The sequence below is a fragment of the Lipophrys pholis genome (assembly GCF_963383615.2).
Source record: "Lipophrys pholis genome assembly, chromosome: 13".
NCBI lineage: Eukaryota > Metazoa > Chordata > Actinopteri > Blenniiformes > Blenniidae > Lipophrys > Lipophrys pholis.
This window is the reverse complement of record NC_137632.1, coordinates 19,966,207-19,988,282: the sequence shown is the minus strand read 5'-3', so window position 1 is coordinate 19,988,282 and position 22,076 is coordinate 19,966,207. Positions and strand designations below refer to the sequence as shown.

The following is a 22,076-nucleotide window of genomic DNA, read 5'->3' as shown; positions in this document are numbered from 1 at the left end:
TTTTATCAACATGAGATTAGATTAAGCTCTTGCGCCGTACGCATGTTGTCCAAAACGCTGCTGCTTGCTTTTTAACGATCACTTCCAGACGTGAACATAATACTCCCGTGCCTCAGCCTCTCCGTTGGCTTCCAGTTTGTTTTAGAATAGATTTTAGGCTCTTACTGCTTGTTTTGAAAGCCATTCATGGCCTTGGCCCACCTTACTTAACCAAGACGTTAAGTCTACGTGAACATAACAGGCCACTGCAATCATTTGATCAGCTGAGGCTGGTTGTCTCGAGGCCGAGATAGAAACTCTGAGGTGAACATGCACTCACAGTCAAATACCTCAAAAACGTTTTGTTCCTTCTGACCCAGAGCTTTTCAAATCTAAGCCCAAGATATAATTATTCAGATTGGCTTTGATCATGTATTTTTCCCTTAATACAGATACATGTAGATAAATACAGATGTACACATGTAAACTTATAGATAAACAAAAGCCTGTAAAAATACAAAATATGTCATCAAGAAACAAACGTTCCTGTAAACAGAGAGTCGTACCTGTATGTACTCCCTGTTGCTGTCTTCATTGGGCGTCCATGCGTTGTCGTTGTAATTGAGCCGGGCCTGACGTGGCAGCCAGCGATCATCGTAAAAACTGGACGACGCTGTGATCTGGTCGTCTGTGATCTTTCCCGACTCCATACCAAAGGCATTACTACAGTGGAAAGCTACAGGAGAACAGGAGGAGGAGCAGATGGACGGAGTTAAAACGATTGTAACAATTATTGGAAAAAAAACTAATCCCCCACTCAAAAAGCTCTGACTTACTCTCACTGACTTCCTTGTGCGTCATGTTGTATCGAGCCGAGAAGCCGTCTTTGGCCACAGCCATGTCCGTGTGGAAGGACAGAGAGAGGATCCCAGTCGAAGACTGGATCTCAGGAGGCACCCTGGTCCCGCAGTATCGACCAATCAGAGGACCAACTTTAAATCAAACAAGATTATTAGATTAGACGACAATCCATCAAAAAATATGTCAGCAAACTTGTCTTTGTTTCTGGTTTCCACTCGTGAAATATTGTTATGACTGTGCTGGTCAAAAAACTCTTCCAGGTGACATGTTTATCATTCCTATCATTCCCCTATGAATCCACTTGTATCTTGTTTGTCTTTATCCACAACTCATTGCATTGTTTACTCGCTCGTCCTGCAGCTGCTCATCACTCCACCTCCACATGTCACCACCCCTATTCCCTTTATCTATCATCTCTAGCTCCACACTGGACATGCTTTACAATGTGTTCTATATATATATATATAGAGAGAGAGAACACACGCACGCACGCACGCACACACACGCGTGTATGTTTGTGTGTGTGTGTGTTTGTGTGTAAATCTAAACCTAAGTAATTCCTCTACTGTCTTCTTCGCTAATACCACAACTTGTACATGTCAACACAAACAGATGAGTGTGATTTAGAGCCTAAGGGTGCGTGTGTGTGTGTGTGTGTGTGTGTGTGTGTGTGTGTGTGTGTGTGTGTGTGTGTGTGTGTGTGTGTGTGTGTGTGTGTGTGTGTGTGTGTGTGTGGTATGGTAGAAGATAGTAGATTTATCCAGCTACTCCCTTCTGCTCCAGCCTTACACACATAGAGATACACACGATGAGGCCAGCCTGTGGAGGAGGAGGAGGAGGAAGAGGAGGAGAGAAAATAGCCTGCAATCGATCAGAGCTATTGATTTTTCTTCTTCCTTTTTGGAATGGGTGGATATCTGAAATAGGGCTCTTGAGCAAATAATCGTAATAACTCTTTTCTTGATGGGAGTGAGGAAAACCGAGAAGAGAAGAGGAGAGAAGAGAAGAGAAGAGAAGAGAAGAGAAGAGAAGAGAAGAGAAGAGAAGAGAACTGACCAGTCTAACCGATATTACATAATCATATATTATATTAATAATTTCCTGTTACTGATACTGATCACCAATGTCTCATTCTCTGAGGCCGTTTATAGAGGATGGTTGAAAAAGAGTGAAAGTCCAGTTGAAAGCTGGTTGGGTGAAGATGCCTTGTTAACTCTGAAATCAGAGGAGAATCTCCAGACTGCTTAAAAATGACATGAGAACAAAAGTTCTTAAGAGTATATGCAGATGGCCACTAACAGAAAAGACAATTCTGCAGGCGTGCAGGGGGTCCAAACTGTAATAAGCAAGGTCAGTCTTTAATGATCAGAAAGTGCATATAACCTCCCTTTCAGGTTGAAGCCACTGCAAAAGCATGAACTTAAATATTTACTAGTTTTTACATTTTTTTCTATTTTGATCGTATTTAAAAACGGGAAGAAAAGTGAGCTCTCGGACTGGTGATAATCGGATTCTCCTCTCTCCTTTATTTATAAGAATTGAATTTTAGTCCAGCTCCTCCTTTCTCCTGGTTCCTTTAACCTTATTCTGTAGGAAACACATTCAGTCTTTTCCTGCTTAACATTATCCTGCATTCTCTTCCTGTTGGAGTCCAGCAAAGGGCGGAACTAAACGTCCTTCACCTCTGACTCTCACCCGACACATTTCCTTCTCTTTCAACCCGCTCCTACTTTATATCACTGTCATTCCTTTCCTTTCATCTCGCTGTCTTTCTTGTGGTCTCCCTTCATCACTCAAGGCAGCAGGTCGTTTTCCTTCGAACCCTCCATTCGCAGAAAGAGTAAAGATTTTGTGTCTTATTTTAGAATTCATCCTTTCAAGCAGCATCCCTCTCCCTTGCTTCAATCTCTCTGACTTTATGTTTTTCCTCAGGCTAAAGTTGTATTTCCTGTCGAATTCAGAGCAGGAAAAGCATCATTGTTGTTTTTTTCGATTCCTATTTACTGTTTGCTGACTGACTTTTGAGAGTGCCTTAACCAGATTTGGAATCAAAGAAAAAGAAATATTTCGACACCTATTGTTGGAAGTTTTAAAATGAAAGATGATATTCATGGTTTATGGTACTGAATGTCTCAAAAGAAACCACAAATAGTGTCAAAAGTTGAAAAAAAGGTTTTCTCAAATCTTTTCTTCCTCTGTCTAATCCCTGTTGCTACTTCCTTTGACATCACGTCATCTTCCTGAAGGCTGACCAGAGGTCCTCTGGCCTTCATTTATTCATACCAACATCGCCTTCCTTTCTCCCGGTCTTCCCAGCAGAGGAGGACTTTTTCGTCGCCCTCTGTTTTTCTTTTTACTCCTTCCATTGCTTGAAACTTGATCCAAGGTCTTTGCACCTTGGATTTGTTGTTCTAAACTCTTCCAGTTCTTCCAGCACCAGAAATATCCTGACCCCCTACGGTTCTCTCTCTCTCACCTTCCCTCTTCTCTCCCTCTGCGCAGCTTCACCTATTTTGTTTTTTCCCCTTACAAAGTCTCGTCTTGTTTCTCCATGGTAGGTGCCAGCGTTCTGCCTGTAAGCTTTACTTTCATCGACCAACGCGTAGCTACTGAAATAGTTGGTACTCCATCTCAGTCGATAATGATGTAGGCAGGGCGGAATACACACTGACTCCTGACACTGATGAACCTCCAACAAGATCGTCGTCAGTTGCGTCAACACATCGACCAAAAGTGTCAAAATAAAGAGCGCACCATCGAAAACCAAGACCAAGATGTCATACCTCCGGGGAGACCATCCCATACTTCCAGCCAGTCGTACTTGCAGTCCCCCTCTCCGCCGGGCAGGGGATCGTTCTCCAGGTCGAAGGTGAGGAAGGAGAGGGTCACATCCATGCTGGGGGGGACGATGATGATGAAGGAGCACTCCAGGTTGTGGGGGTATTTGTCAGGGAAGCCCGGGGACTCAATGAGACCTGAGGGACTGGTGAAGTTACGGGAACAGTCTGAACCTGAAGTGAAGACATTGAGAGGGAGAGAGAGAAAAAAACCCCATGTTAAGACATATACAACATGTTGAATTTTTGGAAATGTATATTAATAGCCCCCCTGTAACAGTTTGACTCAATACAGATCAAATTAAAAAAAAGTCAGCACAAATTTTGTTTGGAAAAGGATGCAGACACCACAGACTGCCATTATTTTTTACTCTAATGATATTATTCTGGGCAGACTCCCAAAGGTGGTGTTATTAGAGGAGAGAGTGCTACCTATCCATTTTCTTCAACTTGTTCTCTGGTTCTCTATATAAGATAACACAGTGACTCAATGTGGTGTTTATTCAATGCAGTTAAAGTACATCGAGAATGTGGATATATTTTTTGTGACCACAGCTACTTTAGCTTTCTTAGCACTTCTTCTTTTGTTTTTGTTTTTTTAATTCTTCGGTTGCTGCACTCCTCTGAAAGTTCTCTGGCACGCCCCACACTTTGAAAGCAACTAATTCAAAGTGTCATTAGGGTTATTGAATGTTAATTTATGTGCTTGTGTATCCAAAGTTTTACATAAATGCTGATCTTGTCAGTGCACCCGCAACAAGAGAGCGATGTAAATTCAAGAGGACCATGTTGGGAATAAGAACATTTGACATATAGCTGATTCAGGTATTTCAGCTTAAAAACAAACACAGCGGATTTTAAACGGCAGGTCTTAAAGTCATAAACCTGTAACCTTTCCACACTGTGCCATCTGTACAAACAAAGACACTGCAGTGCATTGAAAAGACAAAGCAAGAACAGAAAGGAGTGAATGCCACAGATCCTAAGTTTGGTTGTGCTTCAAAGGGACGTGCATCTGCTAGTTTGTATTAGGTTCTCTTAGGCGAGACTGCGTGCCTCTGCCAACTCCTGGGAAAATACACAGACAGCATCAAATCTAAGTGAGCATTTCAGAAAAATTAGCAGAGTGAAATGAGCGAGAGAGGTGACGCCAAACTCTGCAGACAGTATCATGGATGGGTGTCGATGAGGGGATGTCATCCTTTATGCACAGACGTATGCACGTGTGCACATGCTTTAACATGTCTGTAATACTGTCTATTAATACCACACACACACAAAATTAAGTGAACGTGGTCGCACCAACTGGATCATTATTGTAGCCCATCCAGCCGTGTATGACCAAACACTCAGCAGGCAGACACCGTGCGCACGCACGCGCGCACGCACACACACACACACACACACACACACACACGGAGGCAGGCAGACACTGTCTAAGCCTCTTATGGTAACCCATTTCTCTCCAGTCTGTTTGGGTGTCTGTCTATTGTGCTCGCGTGCTTCTGAGAGTAAATGAAAAGAAGTAAAAACACATTAAGGGGACTTTTTGTGTTTTGTGCGGCATGCAACACAGACTGAAAACGGGGATGAGTGGTCGTGAGCAGTCATGTGCGCAGAGCCCTTGAGTGTTGGGTGTGCATGACAATACACTGGTCAGCACACAGCTGGTCTGCAGGCTGGATAAAGAGACTGCAGTTCATATAGAAGTCAGGTCTATCACCAGACACTGACAAAAAACGAGGAGTCCAGCTGAAATCCAGCTGCAACTGAGTGTTAAAGCATGTGCCAATGCATGGATCTTAATATTTTTTCATTTATTTCAATGCAATGGAGTTTTTGCTTTCTCAACATCATTACACTATCAGCCACATACACAATATGTGGCAGTGGATCCCATGCAACTTGATTGCCCACCAGTGAGAGCAACATGAGGTCAGAGTCTTGTGGTTGGACTTTACATATCAAAAAGCTTGCATTTAGCAAATATAATGGCACTGTTAGGAGTTTAAAGTCAGTTTGCTTGTGACTGGAACACGTAACTACATTTCTATTGTGAGCTGTCAAAATGCTTCTGTCACTGTGGATGAACAAATACAATGTGGACGATGTTGGAGGGCTGCGTCTGCCACTAATGTGCCCAATTTGCTACTTGGCAGGTGGAGACAGGGTCTGAGGTAGTGACAGTGAAGCTCCAAACTTGAAGAATGACTTTAAAATTGTTACTTTGAGGGGAGATCTCCATGGAAACTAGGTAGTTACGCTAAATGAGAATGAGCGGTTCACTGACTGACAGACACTGTAAGAGGCAAAGAGGCGAGCGCGTGTGTGAGACCCTGTTCCATATCTTTATTTAAGCTATACCACTGCTGTTCATAATGAACAGACTACCTCAAATGGCTCTCTCTCTCTCTCTCCCTCTCTCGCTCTCTCCCTCTCTCTCGCCTGCTTTCATCATGAATCAACCTTCAAGTTCTCATTCATTTGATGGAATTATGCCCGGTGTGTTACACTGAAGCAATGAGACATTCACAAATACATCAAACACTCCCTCCACGTTCTCATTTGTTTACTAATCCATTTCTTATCGCAGCACCTATATTTAGTATAATAAACATTGTCACTCCTGATGTATCCCTGTCCCGGTTTCTCATCTAATTTGCTTGTTATTGTGACCTTCTTGCTCATGGCAGCGATCACACAGGCAGGCAAACGCACACACGCACACGGTTTTCACAGGGTTTCTCTTCTGTCTGGGCCCCCTGCTGAGTCCGTCGTAGAATAGCATGGGTCTGCGTGACTATGAGCATGTGTGTGTGTGTGTGTGTGTGTGTGTGTGTGTGCGTGTAGAGTGAACGCCTGACCACCCTTGTTGCCGGGAGCAATTTCATTCTCCTTTCATTACTTCATGTTCATGGACATTACAAAAACACTTATGCCCTCCTTTCTTCCATCTCTCTGCCGTTTCTTCCTCAAGACAGCGCCTGTCTCCACTTTGTCTCATCACCTATGCAGTACTCATTATATCCATCTGTGTGAACTGGATAACTGAAGGAGATACACTTGTTTCGGTTGCAGTATTTGGGGAGGTGAGTTTCATGTGTGTTGCTGGGTAGATCTTGTCTTGGTGCTTATGAGTCGTTGGCTTCTGGGAGACACGTTGAGATTTCCCAGTGTGCGCCCTAAATCACTCTCATTTAGGTGCATAATGAGACTCTCATAAAATCATGTGGGTCTGTTTGGCAACCTGACATGCACTTATTTAATGTCGTCCATGCCAATGTGGTGTTAGTTAGAGAAAATCCACATTTACAGCCCTCTCTCACCCAATCTCTCTCTCTCACACACACACACACATGTTAGAAGAAGTTAACAGTAGCATATGAGCTGAAATGCAGTGCAGGCGACCACACACAGCACAACAGCTCATTCAAAACCACAGCTTTGCTTTCCCATCAGTATTTGTGGAGTAATTTAAGTTGTGGTGCTGAAATCAGATGGTGACAAGACTGTCACCACAATGAAGGTCCCACTTTGCCTCACTAAAAACTGAAATCCAGCATTTTTCTCATGGTTCACTTCAGTCTCAGTATACTGTGCATGCAGATTCCTAATACATTCTTAGTTTGGTCAATTCCGACAAAATCCTGTTTGCTTTAGTTAAATGTTTTTTTTTTTTTTTATGTTTGATAAAAAAAATAAATCAGCCTCATCCATTCTTCTGACAGCTATTACTCATTATAAAGTGGCAGTACTGAAAAAAACATTGAGTGTCCTAAACCATAACGTAAGCAAAGACCTTATTTGACTTTTAAAGATGTAGAATCTCGAGCACTGGAGAGCAAGACGGTGATTCAATGAGGAGGTTCAGCGTTGTTTCGCATGCTCAAGGCAATCACAACTGTTTGTGCATCCAGATAACACCTTTTACTTGTTACTGGGTCAGATCTGGATCCACTTTCCTCAATGGAAGCCAGAGGAGGAGGAGCGAGCAATATGATTGGTCAGAAGACCCAGTAAACTGACTTGATGGGGAGTCGGACGGAGGCAGAAAGGAATTGCCTGAAGGCATCGGGCAGAATGTAAACAACAGCAGTTATTGGAAGGATTGTAACGATGGCTTCCACATTATACGACCTGCAGCGTGTGAGTGTGGGTGAAGGTGTTTGCGTGTCCAAAGTGTGGGCGTTGGACTTCACCCACAGAAATGTGTGCACTCTGTGGGAATTCATTTATCATTTCGGTCAAAAACTAGTGCCCACAAGGTGTCATTTTAAAAATAGAGCATAAACTGTTTGTTAGATTTGTTGTTTTCATTAATGTAAATTAAGTTCTTGTTTAGATTTGAAAGTAAGCTAAGGTTGCAATAATTAAGATTAGAGTGGAAGTCAAAGCGGTGTACTTTTTAAGTGACTAAAATATGTAACTTGCGTGTGTGTGGGTGCGTGTGTGTGAATGAATGTTTCCGTGCAGACATCCAAGCCGTCCTGCATTTGTGAGTAACCGTTCATCACTGCATCGGTGAACTCGCGCGTGTGTGTGTGTGTGTGTGTGTGTGCATGTGCGTGTGTGTGTGTGTGTGTGTGTCTGGCGGGTTCTGGGTCACAATAACAGCTGGGGGCACCCTGCCTAGACAGTGAAATTTGATTGGTCGCCAGATTCCCCCCGCCATATTCTTACTGGCTGGATTTTTGCACCAATATCCATAGTAACAGTGCTGTAAACAAAAAACCAGAGTGGCATGATTGTTTGTTTTGGTATTTATGTAGTTATTGTTTGCTCTGCCCTAAATTTTGATGGTTGGTCACTGTTCGCATGTGCACGAATCTATATTGGCAAGCTCTCCTGCAACATGGCCGCACACGGGAAAGCTGCTCATTACTCCGAAACACACCCCAGTAACAGGCAGGGGCTGCTGCTGAGATTATGTCTAGACAGTCTGTGAAGGGGCTGAAGGACAAAAACAACGACTACATCATCTAAATCCGATCAAGACATCCTAAAACACACTGATAACTTAAAGCACATCAACAAAAACCCCTTGTAACTGAGATTTACTGACAAAATGGGTGACTGGTTTTAAATGTTCTAACAAGTTTTCCATTTGTGAATAAAGTAAATTAAATTACTCAATGAGAATCACTGAGGTTTCCATGTGCTTGTTGCAGAGTTGCTGTCTCTCTTTCTCCTCCTCTTTCTCTCCTCCGTGACACAGCGCCTTAGATGTATTTGCAGCTTATAAATAACATTTGCTTATTGTTATAAGCGCTGTCTGCATCTTGGTAGTTTATCACAGCTGCTTTGTCGCTGCATCTTTACGTCATTATTTATTTATCAGCTATTCAGTTTCTTACAACAACAGATGTTATGTCAAACTTGTGTTCAATTGTATTCTGCTTGCAGGGGCGCCTGCAATTCAAATGACTGGACTTTGATAGTAACTGATGCAACTTCGGCTGGAAACGTTACCAGACAAAACACTATCAAGAGTCAGGCAGGTGGAGCAACTCCAGTACTTTACAAAACTAACTTAGCACTTGCTCAACACTGTAAGTTCCGTGACCTTCTCCTGATTTACAGAAATGGTGCAGGTCTGGATGACCTTGATGTTTCACATTGGAATAGAGTTTTTATTGATTTATCTATTTTCAGGTGAAAGAGAAGAGAGCAGACAGGGGTACCACAGAAGGATACACATTTAAATGGTTCACCAGCAGGCTATACTGTACGTGCTGCACACACACACACACAGACACACACAGAAGATCTAGTCACCCACGCAACCAGACGTTCAGCTGCACCTTCCAGGATAACAAGATCTTGTTAGCAGTATGACAACAGCTTGAATGTTCCAAATGGCTCCGTCATTACTGCCAGGAAAGGCTGGACACAAATGCACAAGCACACAGACGAGCACCAACACACACACTGTGAGTTACGCAGGCAGAGACAAACTGAGCAACATCCAGCAGAGGCTTCCATCATATAATTGGTCAGAAAATAATAATGCTGTAAAAAAATTTTTTTATTGCATATTGTTGTGGGAAATATAAATATAAGACTTTACCTATTTGGATGATTAGAGTTTGACCCTTAAACATTAGAAAAGAACATGATTCAATAATGTGATTTTTTTTTATGTTTTAACCTTGTTTGATTCGGTGGTGGTCTGTTTTAGAACTGCCCACACTTTGTCGAGTGGGTAAAACTAGACCACCATTGGATTAATTGATTTTGAAAAGCAATTACAAACCATAAAAAAGGGAACATCCTTCCTTTAGCTCCTAAAAGAAACATGCAGGACGTTTTTTTTTTTCTTTGAAGCAAGCACAGGTATAGATCTATATATAGCATATGGCAAATGAAAACAAATTTAATGAGTCACAAAAGCCTCTCTCACTCTCTTCTTTCCCTCGGGTGCCGGAGCGTGAACACTGACACCAGTGTTGTTTTAAAGTCCATCAGGTGGACTCGCACACACACACCGGAGAAATCCCAAAAGACTGGTGCCAGCAAGTGAGAAACACCGACAACCGCACGTGTTGTGTTTGTAACCTCAGCCCTCTGTGTGTGTGTGTTAGAGTGTGTGCGTCTCAGGGGAACAGGGCTCAGGACTCAATTAAGCAGATATGTGTGGAATGCTTTCAGGAGGAACGGGACAAGATGGCTGTGGGGCCGACACTATTGCGCCTCTCTGTCTCAGTTGCCCTTGATCTCAATTGGTCTCGCTTTGGCTGACCTATGGCAGCGTGAAGGGGAGCCATGTCAGACACACACACACACACACACACACACACACACACACACACACACACACACACACACACACACACACACACACACACACACTGAAAGTACCATGAAGGGAAGAGATGTCTTGCCTGGACAGACTAAAGGGCTCTCAAGGGTCCTCTGCTGTGTCTCTTGTCACGTTCTTTCTGTTTCCATTGACACCAGGGAGATAAACGAGGCTTGGTCGCCTAATGAAGCATGTTGAGTCCTCTAGTAGCTTGTAATACAGTTACTAATAGCCTATTCACGGGGACACTCCATATAAAATCCTGTACACTAACTGTTGAGTCTATCCATGAGGATCGTTTACAGTGATAATGTCCTTTGTTTGAGTGGTGGATCCTCTAACCACAGACTTTATGTGGTTTCATAACGAAAAGACTTGTTCAAGTGCGCTAAAGTATCAAATGACGGCATGTCTTTGGCACCTACGGGATGCAATATCAAATAGAACTGACATGATGTTTAATGCTTCAGTCTCTGTCCATATCAGTTGTCTTTGTGCATCGCTAAACAGTTTTCTAACAAATCACTGTCTAACCGAAGTGGCCTATAATCGTGAGGAAGTCAGAGTATCTGAAAGAAACCCACACAAGAACGGGGAGAACATGCAAACTTCACATTTAAAGAGTCTATTGGCCATATACGGACAAAATAACTAACCAATGCATTATATTTTTATATATATCTAGAGGTGTATGTATGTCACCTTTGATAAAAAACATGAAGAGCAGTAAGTACTGTATTTACCGGTCTTGAAGATTTCGTAGCGCAGAGAGAACCCTGCCCCCTGGTGGGCATAGTCAGAAACAAACTTGATGTGCAGTGATGGCCCTGACGATATGATTGGTGCAGGAGCGATGTTGCTGCAGTGCTTCCCCAGCAGGTCAGCTGTCTCAGAGTTCCCATCATGGATCTCCACGTAGTCATACCTGCAAAATACAGACATTGTGTATATTATGAGCATGAGACTTGACAAAAGAGGTTAAAGTCTTATACTGAGGAGGGGGTTATTATTCAATCCTCAACAACGGCACCTACTAGTTGGACTTCAGCAAGCACACTTTTGATCGGCTTTTACAACTGACAAAAAACACATGCACTACAAGATGTGTCAGTCCTTGAAGAAAGAATCTGTAACTTACTGCAACCAAGTGATTATGAAGTCTAACTGTTGTGGAATTTGTGGTCTGCAGAGTGCCATCTCAATGCTAACAAAAGACAACTTTTTAGAAGGAAACTGTGGCGTCACAGTCTCAGGAAATCCAATAACTCCGCTCTCACACAACATACTTCAAGTTTAGGATCCATCAGAAGACAAGTGATTTAAAAAAAAAATTTGTTTCCAAACTAAACTGAAGAAAATCTACCTCACATGACATCTCCTTCATGTTCTACTGAGGTGAGAGTCCAGACAGAATGCGGCGGTCAACTGTTTGCACTGAGAATGAACCCAACACCCTTTGATGCTGGAAATGAATTAATGTGGAACAAATGGCTTTGAGTTTACATCGTGCCCAGGTCTAATGCAATAATGTTTGGGACACAGCTTCAGTCCAAAGAGGAATTCACATTTTCCACTTTGGTGGGAATGGATTTAGGTCGCTTCCATATTTTCACTCCCAACTTCGAGAAAATGTCAAACGTCATGGTTCTTCAAGCTGTGTTGAACCAAGACTTAAAAGGCAGAGGTGGGAAGTCGCAGAGTACAAACACTTCATCACTGTACTTAAGGGGATTGTTTTTTTATGTCCGTATTTGTACTTCACTTGAGAGATTATGTTCACAACTGTTTACTTTAAATCTCTACATTTACACAGATATCTTTGCTTTCCACTCCATATATCCTTAAAATTTTGGTTTTAACCTCTACAAGGTCAGAATTGCAACAATACAGCATGGGAACGTCAACAACGTGGAGTAAGCATCCAGAGACAGCAAGTGTACAGTAATTGTATAATTTTGTTTAGAATCGTTTCACCTGTAGGATTAGTGTATTTAAAAGGTTTCCAGCTTCAACAGACATGTTCTAAAATTCTCAGATCTAAAACAGTATATGATTAATGATAAAAAATTATTTCACCCTTCTCTTATTAAACAAAACATATTTTTTAAAGGCAATATCCATATTGCTACAGATACATGCACATACACTTAAATGCTTATGGCTCAGAAAACATTTCTACTTTTTACTTTGCTCAAGTACAATTCAGAACTAAATTATTTAAATCAGAATGTTGACTTGAACCAGTCTTATTAAACTAGTGTCCTTAAGCAGACAGAAGCAGTTAAAAGACTGAATATCAGCTATTCAAAGCCCAATTTCACTGTCAAACAACTTGCATATGAGGCCCTGCTTCTTATTCATATGGTCTGTTTTCCCAGCATGCGTAGTATTAATACTACTTTTCAAGAAAAACACTCTGTAAATCTGTATGTACATAAGGCCCAAAGATAAGAACAGTAAATTCAATAGTTTCCACTCTATACGTATTTATTATAAATCAAGGCAGAACACTGGGAATTGTTGTCTTCCCTAAAAGGACGGTACTAACTCCAAATCTATTCTGGTTCCAGTTTCTTTCATGTATTCTGACCACATATGTTCGGGGCTGCTTCCAGTTCCCCAGCAGGAGCGTTGCCTCTGTGTCTGGATACAAAAAGACACACCTGCCTGCTTCTGAAATAGCTTCCTGGAAAGAAATTCCTGGAGCAGCTTTTCACAATGGAAAACATTAAGGTTTCAGTGTGGGATGTAAATTGGTTCAGTCCCTGTTCGGGTTTTCCCTACGGTACAGAAAGCTTCAGCTGGGATCTAACTGGCATACTGGTCTCATTATTTGCCTCAGTGTTGGACTTCTTACGTTTCTCTAAGCGCCACCTCATGAGAACCTTGAGGACCTTGGGTTTTCCCTACAGCTCAATGGTATGACATTACTAGACCTCGTAGTGATTCAACACATGATGGTATCATGTCGCACTGGATAATAAAAGTAAAGCTTGTGGTTATTTGCTGCTACAGAACAGACATGTTAGAGATGAATGGCTATATAGGCGGCGTTAATCACAATTTATTAGCATGCGTTCACAGTTATGCATACTACCATTCCTGAACACAGAAGTAGAAACACACGTATACTGTACATGCTGGTATAGGCAGACAGGATTAGTTTATAATCTGGAGCCACATTCTGACCCGAGGTAACCGCCGACAGTTATGGCTGGACTCGCTTGAAACGGGCTATTTCACTCCAGTTGAATCAGAGTTCATTGAAATAACTACAAGTGTGAAGAAAGTTGATTTAAATCAAATGTTTAAAAAAATAAAAAATAAAAATATGAAGATAGAGAGATTTCCATTATGTTTAATTGTTACTTTGAGTGAGAAGCTTCTCAAAGATGTGCACGTGGATGTGTATAGAGAGTTTACAGACATATATACCACATGGAGTTGCTCTTAAGTATCTTAGTATTGCTGTGTGTGGTTGGGACGAAGGTCAACATGGGAACAAAATCTCAAGGAAAATCAGCAAAGTTTGAGGTGAAGGTGACATGATTGGTTAAGGTTAAGTTGTGGTTAGTGTTATGGTCATGGTTAGGGACATAGTCCTGAAAGAAATGAGTGTAAGTCAATGTGTTGTCCCAATAAAGAAATGAAACAACATACATGCTCTTTGTGTGCTTCGATACAGCAGGACACTCATTTTTATAAAGTGCTCAGTCAAGCTTGTATGATAGCATTATAGAAACCGCGTGTGTGTGTGTGTGTGTGTGTGTGTGTGTGTGTGTGTGTGTGTGTGTGTGTGTGTGTGTGTGTGTGCCGTCTGTTAGCACACTATTGTCTGGGAAATGAAGCAGCTGTTGACCCTCGTTCCATCTCTTGCCTCCCACACACTGACTGCCCATCAGCCAACGTTCCTCAATCAATTAACATAAGCGTGCGTGCGTGCGTTGGCACCTAAATTTGTTTAACCACTCATATTATGGGCACAAAAATCAAGTGTGTAAGGACACAAATCAAGTTGTCAAAATTATAAAACTGATCAGTAACCATGTGTTTTGATGTTAGACGTAGGTTACCATAAGGTCCAGGTTCCGGTTAAACAGGTGGTAGCGATGGTTGAGTTTGTAGGAAATCGACCACGGATGGTCATACAACACTTGCGTGTGTGTCTGATCTGACAGGTGAGCATCCTGCCAACTTAACGAGGGTCACACACCTCCCACTCTCCCCTCATGTTTTCCGTGGCTCTCACACCACAGTTATGACACTCGCTGTCGCTGCACTCTGAGCATGTGTGTACGCATTCGTGCGTGCGGATGGAAACGCGTGCGAGTGTGTCATAGTTCCTGTCATATTTTCCCAGAAGAACACCTCATTCCAGCAACAGATTCCTCCTCCGGTTTCCAGCAATGACAACTTTGTTTTACAGTTACTCGCATCCATGTAAACGTCCCATTCGTTTCCCCCGATTTTGCCTAATTATTTTTCACTCTTCAGCTCAGAATTTATAAATTCTCCTTGTCTCTCTGTCGCCTCTCTTTCTGTAGCTCCCTCTGAAGCGCTGTCAGGCACATTACCAGCGGCCACAAGCCAGTGTGTGTGGGAATGAGTGAGGAGCCAGAAATGGGGGAGAGAGAATACACACATTTTTGTGTGTTTTAACTTCCAACTCTGTATCATTAATTATTAAAGGGAAAAAGAAAAATTATAAAATGAGCAAGACAGATCTTAGACAGATGGCATGGTCTCCCATGATCTTTTTCTAAAGCCCAAATTTCTTCATTCTAACACATTCTTGAGAATCATTTCAGATTTCATTCACTTCGGTAGAACTCTGTTTTCAGGTGTGGGAGTGAAGCCACAATGAAGCAGAGAAGTGCTGCGATTTAGCTGGCACACTGCAGACATAGTCAGAGCGAGAACATGACACTGCATTCACTCCTCCAGCTCCCCACCTCAGACAGACGGAGACAGGTGTCCCTCCATGCCTCCCGCCCGCTCTGCAGCTTTGTGCTTTTAGTAGAAAGCAGAAAGACACACAGACACTTCTAAGTCGGCACAAACGTACACAGGAGACCTGTGTGTGCACTCGCTTTCACGCAGAAACACGCCGGTGCACACACAGAGCCCATGGCCATGCACACGGGGTCTATAGGGGGGGGGGTTGAGGTTTCCAATCTGTCTGTGTGTAGGAGGTACACGGCTCCTAACAAACTGTTTAATCCCATCATCCCTCCTCTCCTCCCCAATATGTTTCGCTGCAGCCAATCAGTGCTACGCTGAGATTTGCCATAGGGAATGACAACAACTCCAACTCTGTTTCTCCCACACTTTTCCCTGAAATTCAGTTGTTAACAAGCAGTGAAGCATTTTTTTTTTCTTTTTTTCTTTCCTTGCTTACATGCAGGAAAAACATGTAACATGGGAAAGAAACCACTAAAAACAAGGACAAGCATCTGTGGATTCATGGATCACAGAAACAGACTTATTTGTGGAAGACCTGAATCCGACTCTCACATTTAACATGCAGAGAGATTTATGAGCTTGTGATTGTTTGTGTTTCGGGGGGGGTATTTGAGCAGCGAGAACGCTCTTGAAAGGCAGTCTGACGGGAACCAACGAGAAAGGTCTGAATACAGATGAACTTCCACCCCTTTTTCTTTCCCTTAATTGCATTTTCACTCTGTCTCTCACAGTCTTTAGGTTTGGAGTTGTTTTTTCTCACACCTGCACATTTCTTTCAAACCACCACCACGGCAGCCCGGAGCAGTAGACCAGCGTCGGCACAACACATTAAACAAACTCTCAGTAAAAAGCAGACCAGACATGAAATCAAGTGTAGCAGAGATTTCACAACTGAGAGAAGCAGAGCATTTGGTCTAACTCCAAATATGAAATGTTCATTGGCTATAAGATTTACTTAACTGCTTTAGAACTCTGGAATTGATCCTCAAAAAACTGATGTTCCCCACTGCACTCAGTTTTTTTAATTAAGAAGGAACATTAATATGTCTGTATGGAGTTTGTTTCTCTCTTCTTTATTGGACTTTGCTGACATTCTATCTGCCCAGTCCAAAGAAAAGGAAGTGAAATCATTGGTGGCCACAAGAAAACAACATTTTTACAGGAAGTGAAACTATCACAGATGAGAAAATTCACGCTCTCAAACAAATGGACATCCTTTCCTTCTACAGTCGCATGAATGACCTAATGGAAATCCAGCTAAATCCACTCAAGTTATTTTCAGGATATGTTTAGGGAAGCAAAGTTTTACTTCTGCCAGGACGAAAGACCACAAGGTGGTTTTTTTAACGCATGCTGGCAGATGAGTCAGGATGCTGAACAAGTGTTTATGGCAAAAGTTTATTTTTTTATCTCTCTTCTCCTTAGATTTTCTAACTGAGATGGTAGTGAAAAATACATTTATCCGTTCCATTACATTTTTGAGAAAGGAATTATGAAAATAAAATGAGCCGAGTCGAGGGTAAGATTTTACCTGATTTCATCAAAACCTTTTTGTTACTAAATTATCCATGCATCTTGTAGACAGCTTAATCTAAACAGGTCTGACCAAACCTAACTATTGACACAATTAGGTATTTGCCAGGCATTTCCAATTTATTCTAATGTATTTATACAGATAATCTTATTGAGGCACATGTTCTCATTTTAAACGAGACCTGTTAAAAACATCTAACTTTCATAAGACGAGTCAGGCTTTTCATGGATCGCAGGATCTGCTAACAATAATGTTTACTGATGTGAAAAACATCAGGAAGTCGGGTTTTCAACCAACAATTACTACTTGGTGTGAGACCATGCATGTTCAGAAGGCGAAGTGGAAAGATGGTGATGTGTTTCAAGCTCATCTTCACACATGTTGAAAAAATCCCTGATGCAAGTTGTGATCAAAGTCAAAAATGAGAAACTCTTCATAAAGAGCATGCGTCTCACTTTTTAACACAGCGTTGAAGATACTTCAAATAAAAAAATTTTAAATGCTGCAATTAGTGTGATTTGCATAAAATGTTCTCCTGCAGCATTACAGCCATGTGGCTTAATTCTGAGGTGCATTAGCAGTGACTGTTTGACCCTCATCCTCGCTCTATGTTTATAGTGTAGCGCTACACCTGCGCGGACTTAGAGCAGCAGCAGCCAGACTGTCAGTGAAGCAGATAATAGAGAGCGAGGAGGATGACTGACTTCACTTGGTATCAAGTAATAGGCCTATTACTGCAGACAGTTGGACTGTGTGTGTGTGTGTGTGTGTGTGTGTGTGTGTGTGTGTGTGTGTGTGTGTGTGTGTGTGTGTGTGTGTGTGTGTGTGTGTGTGTGTGTGTGTGTGTCCAGACGTAGTCTCCAGGACAACCCGATCGATTCCTCATTATAGCTTTAACACACATTGATCAGGATCAGTCCTTCACCAACACACACCAACACACACACACACACACACACACACACACACACACACACACACACACACACACACACACACACACACACACACACACACACACACACACACACACACACACACACACACACACACACACACACACACACACACACACACACACACACATACGTGCACGCTCACATACAGTTATTACAGTAGCAGACATTGATCAGGCAGACCTTCGGCCCCCCGGGGAGTGTCTGTAAATCAGAGCTCTGATATGATCATTATTACCTGCACCACCAGGGGCTGTTAGTGTGTGAGAGTGGATTTCTTAAAATCACCACCTCGGAGCATTAACAAATCTTCAAAATTCTCCTTCTGTAGCAGCGGGTCTCTTAAGCAGTGGAGTGTAACCTAATCTCACCTTCCACCGGGGTTGAAGTGTCTGTTTATTAGTTTCGCACTGCTTATGCACTCAAGGCCTTTTTCGCTTGTTTGTGGAAGAATAATTCTCATCCCAGGCGGAGGGAAAACAACACTCCCACACTTTAAATCATCACAGTTTCTGACTTTACTTTTCTTTGTTTCAACTGCCCACTGAAATCAAACATTTGAGACTTGAGAAATGAGCACGGGGGAAAGGTCTGAACAAGTGAACCATTCGAAAAGAAAACACGGAGAAAAGTCTATTCATTCACAAAGAGCCAGGGGAAGTTATGTAATTACAGATTTAGATCAGTTTCTTTATTCTCTAAAAGTACAGTAGCAACAGTAAGTAGACAAGTCGTGAACAGACAAGAGAGGAAACAAAAACAGTGAGTGAGTGAGTGAGTGAGAGTGAGTGCATATACTTGTGTAGAAAAGTTTTGATGACAGTAGAAGTGCAGATCCAACTTCGTTACTTAGGTTAAAGTAAAAAACAAATGTGCTGGGTCTGAAATATAGTGAAATCCAAAAAGTTGAAACCATCACTTTTAAATCTCTTTTTGAGGGGTTGCACATGTATGTCTGCGCTTGCACAATATGACCAGTACTCAGCATGGATAGGTCAGCTGAATCATTACGATAAACATCACAATTCAAACTTGTATCAAAGTCAAAAATCAAATCATTCTGCGAAACCGGGCACAACCTGGCTCGTCTTTGTATAAAACACTATCTTTTCTGATGTAAATTGTCTGCACCTTCAGTTTCAATAACTTGCACATGTTGCTCTGATCATGAGGGAATCACAGCCATACAGATGTGAATCGTGAAGTTGTCATCTGAAGAGGTTATAAAACAAGTAACGAGCCAGTTTTAAGAATGTAGGGTGAAGAAAGTACAGATAAAAACTCATCTGAAACATAATTACTCAAGTAAAGTGCACATAAATGAAAGACCTCCCTATTAAAGTAACAAATCAGCAGTTTTCACCTCTGTGAACAGATGATGGCACATTTCCTGACAATAAAACAGCGATGAACCAACCTCTCTGCATAAATCGGTCGGCACTACAGCCATGACCCCAGCTGCAGGGGGGGACCATTCCCCTGGTGGGGAACTTGGATTTGTCAAAAGCAGCGGCATAAACCTCAGACTACGTGTTGAGCTGCGCATTTGGTTTCCAATGAGATCTCTTTGTTTCTCTCCCTGCAGCTTTGTAATCACGCTGTTTGTCAGCAGTGTGTTGGGATGCCTGTCCGGACGTACGACTCTCCCGCTGCTAGAGTCATTGTGACGGTAATTCAAACATGCAGGCAGCTGCTAAATGCCCACAGCTGCTAAATGAACAGCCACCGTCACCGCGCATGCTGTTCATCCGGCTTCCTCCCTCTGTCATGTAAGTCTTTTCATCCCTCCCTCCACCTCTCTCTTTGTGCCTCCCTGTCCTCAGGACAGTGTCACATCACATCACTCTCTCCCTCTTGCTCCTCCGTCAGCCGTGTCTCCGAGCACCGTGCCCACCGGTCAGGTGTCTTCATATGTGAGAGTGACATCAAATATTTCCTCCACAGACACCAGACTGGAGCTTCCAGGCACTGCGTTGTTTTAGCAATGTTTAATACGTTGCTTTGATCGCAGCCTATTGTGCAGAACAGGGTGCTCAGAGGGAGAAGAGAAGAGAAGAGAAGAGAAGAGAAGAGAAGAGAAGAGAAGAGAAGAGAAGAGAAGAGAAGAGAGGAGAGGAGAGGAGAGGAGAAGAGAAGAGAAGAGAAGAGAAGAGAAGAGAAGAGAAGAGAGGAGAGGAGAGGAGAGGAGAAGAGAAGAGAAGAGAAGAGAAGAGAAGAGAAGAGAAGAGAAGAGAGACGAGACCTGGCATGAAGTTAAATGATTAATTGAGGCAGAGTACAAAGACAAGGTCTAAATCATTAGTGGAACCATTATCGTTGACTTCAGCTTCTCTGTCATATAAATCACTTCTTAACTCACTGCTTTACTCCACATTTCAGTCATGAGAAGGCTTCCTGTGTGCATGTATACACACTCTATTAGTTGGATTTAAAAACTCAATGTTACCTTCGAGTTCTTCTCTAAATGGAAGCTTTGTGTGAACGCATGTGTGCATGCAGCTTGAATGTATTTTAGTAAAAGTTGTAGTAGAGAAGGTGCAAAGTAAAGAAAGAGCGACAAAAAGACAGTGAGATACATTTAAGTGATGGATAAGAAAAGAGGAATACGTGGCGTTTGACTTTCCGAGACGCGCTGCACCGTGATGATCCGGCACACAGCAGAAGGGAGAGGGTGACGATTGAGGCAGAAGTGAGGGGAAGAAGGAGAGTAATTAGACGAAAGCAGAGGAGATCGAAGAACATGAGGCCAAAAGGAGAGAAGAGGTGATGATGAAGGAGGGAGGGGAGGAAGGGAGAGCGGGGTGTGGGAGGGTAAAGAAGGTGAGACTGACAAAGTTGCAAGAGCAGATGAAAGATGATAGATGGGCTCCATTGGGCAGCAGCGAGGGGTTGGGTCAGAGGGGTGAGGAAGGGTGAGATGAAATGAGGGGGGCGAGAACGGGGAGAGAGCCAGGAGGAAAGAGGAGAGGAGAGAGTGAGAGAGAAGAGGGAGCTGTCAGGATGATTTGAGCCTGCCCTCAACAGACCCTGACGCTGCACTTTTACCTTAGCCAGTGTGTGTGTGTGTGTGTGTGTGTGTGTGTGTGTGTGTTTGTGTGTGTGCGTGTGTGTTCTTTCCGAACACTCCAAATAGAGATCTTGTTTTCAGAGACAGAGCCGTGCACTGAGCTAAGAGGAAAATGTGAAGTAGACAACCAATTGCTGCCTGAAACGGCGGCGCACTCCACACCTACACTTTTTTTTCTTCTTCAAACTGCTACCTTCAGCTTAACGACAACAAGTTCCCGCATCAGCCAAAAGAGCCACTTTGCTTCAGTTCTCACAAATACACAAACAAGGTATTGTGGCTTTTTCTTCTCAACTCTGATGAGAAAAACACCTAAAATGAAGAACTACATCTAGAAACTGGTAACATAATCTACATTAGATTGCGATAATATTCCACTGGCGGTGGTGTGATATTTTTGTGACTTTGTGCATTTGTTTACTCACTTTGCTCCTGTCATATTTACCTTGGCCACTGGAGGTCACAATAAGTGGACATTCGACCTTAAAGATCATGTTTAAAGGGGAAACAGGCTCAGAAATTAAATTAAATTAAAACCAATTACATTCAATAGGGTTTAATCTGACTCAGGGCTGTATATTCTTCTAAAAGACAGACCCATTTCATAATGGACAGAATCCGGAAATATGCTGGATTTAAGCGACTCATTATGCAACTGAGTGGCACTTTTAAGCATCCAAGTGTGACACGTTCAATATCGTCCTGAAGAAACTTATACTGTATATTCGCTGTATTAGGGACAGTGGTCCTCAATATTGGGACAATAGGACTGTGGATTTAACAGCATCATGTCTCTCAGGGGATAATTTTTAAAGTTTAAATTTTTCAAGATCTTAACATTTGGCATTAAATACTCTCACCAACCATAATAAAGAATAAAAAAAACATACAGGAAAGTCTTTTCTGTCGAGTCAATCGCATGGTTCACACACAATTTTCCATTACACTGACATGTAAAGACACATAGAGGAAACACTAATGCAGCAGATCTGTAACTAATATTCATCACCTATCATGTCCTGATGGAACCACATCGACTGTCCTATGACAGGAAAAGAGAAGTCATGCTTCGTAATGTCTG

General features: G+C 42.4%; 1 protein-coding gene across 2 annotated transcripts in view; it reads right to left on the bottom strand.

Annotated features, from left to right (window-relative positions):
* LOC308119134 (neuropilin-2-like) overlaps positions 1 to 22,076 on the bottom strand; it is a 99,652-nt gene that overhangs the window by 59,738 nt on the left and 17,838 nt on the right. For both annotated transcript variants that reach the window (XM_080478974.1, XM_080478975.1), the window contains exons 3-6: positions 11,220 to 11,401; positions 3,624 to 3,851; positions 816 to 971; positions 546 to 715 (exon numbers count right to left, since the gene is read on the bottom strand). In XM_080478974.1, coding sequence (XP_080335100.1) covers positions 546 to 715; positions 816 to 971; positions 3,624 to 3,851; positions 11,220 to 11,401 — 736 coding nt within the window. The remainder of the gene's footprint in view (positions 1 to 545; positions 716 to 815; positions 972 to 3,623; positions 3,852 to 11,219; positions 11,402 to 22,076) is intronic.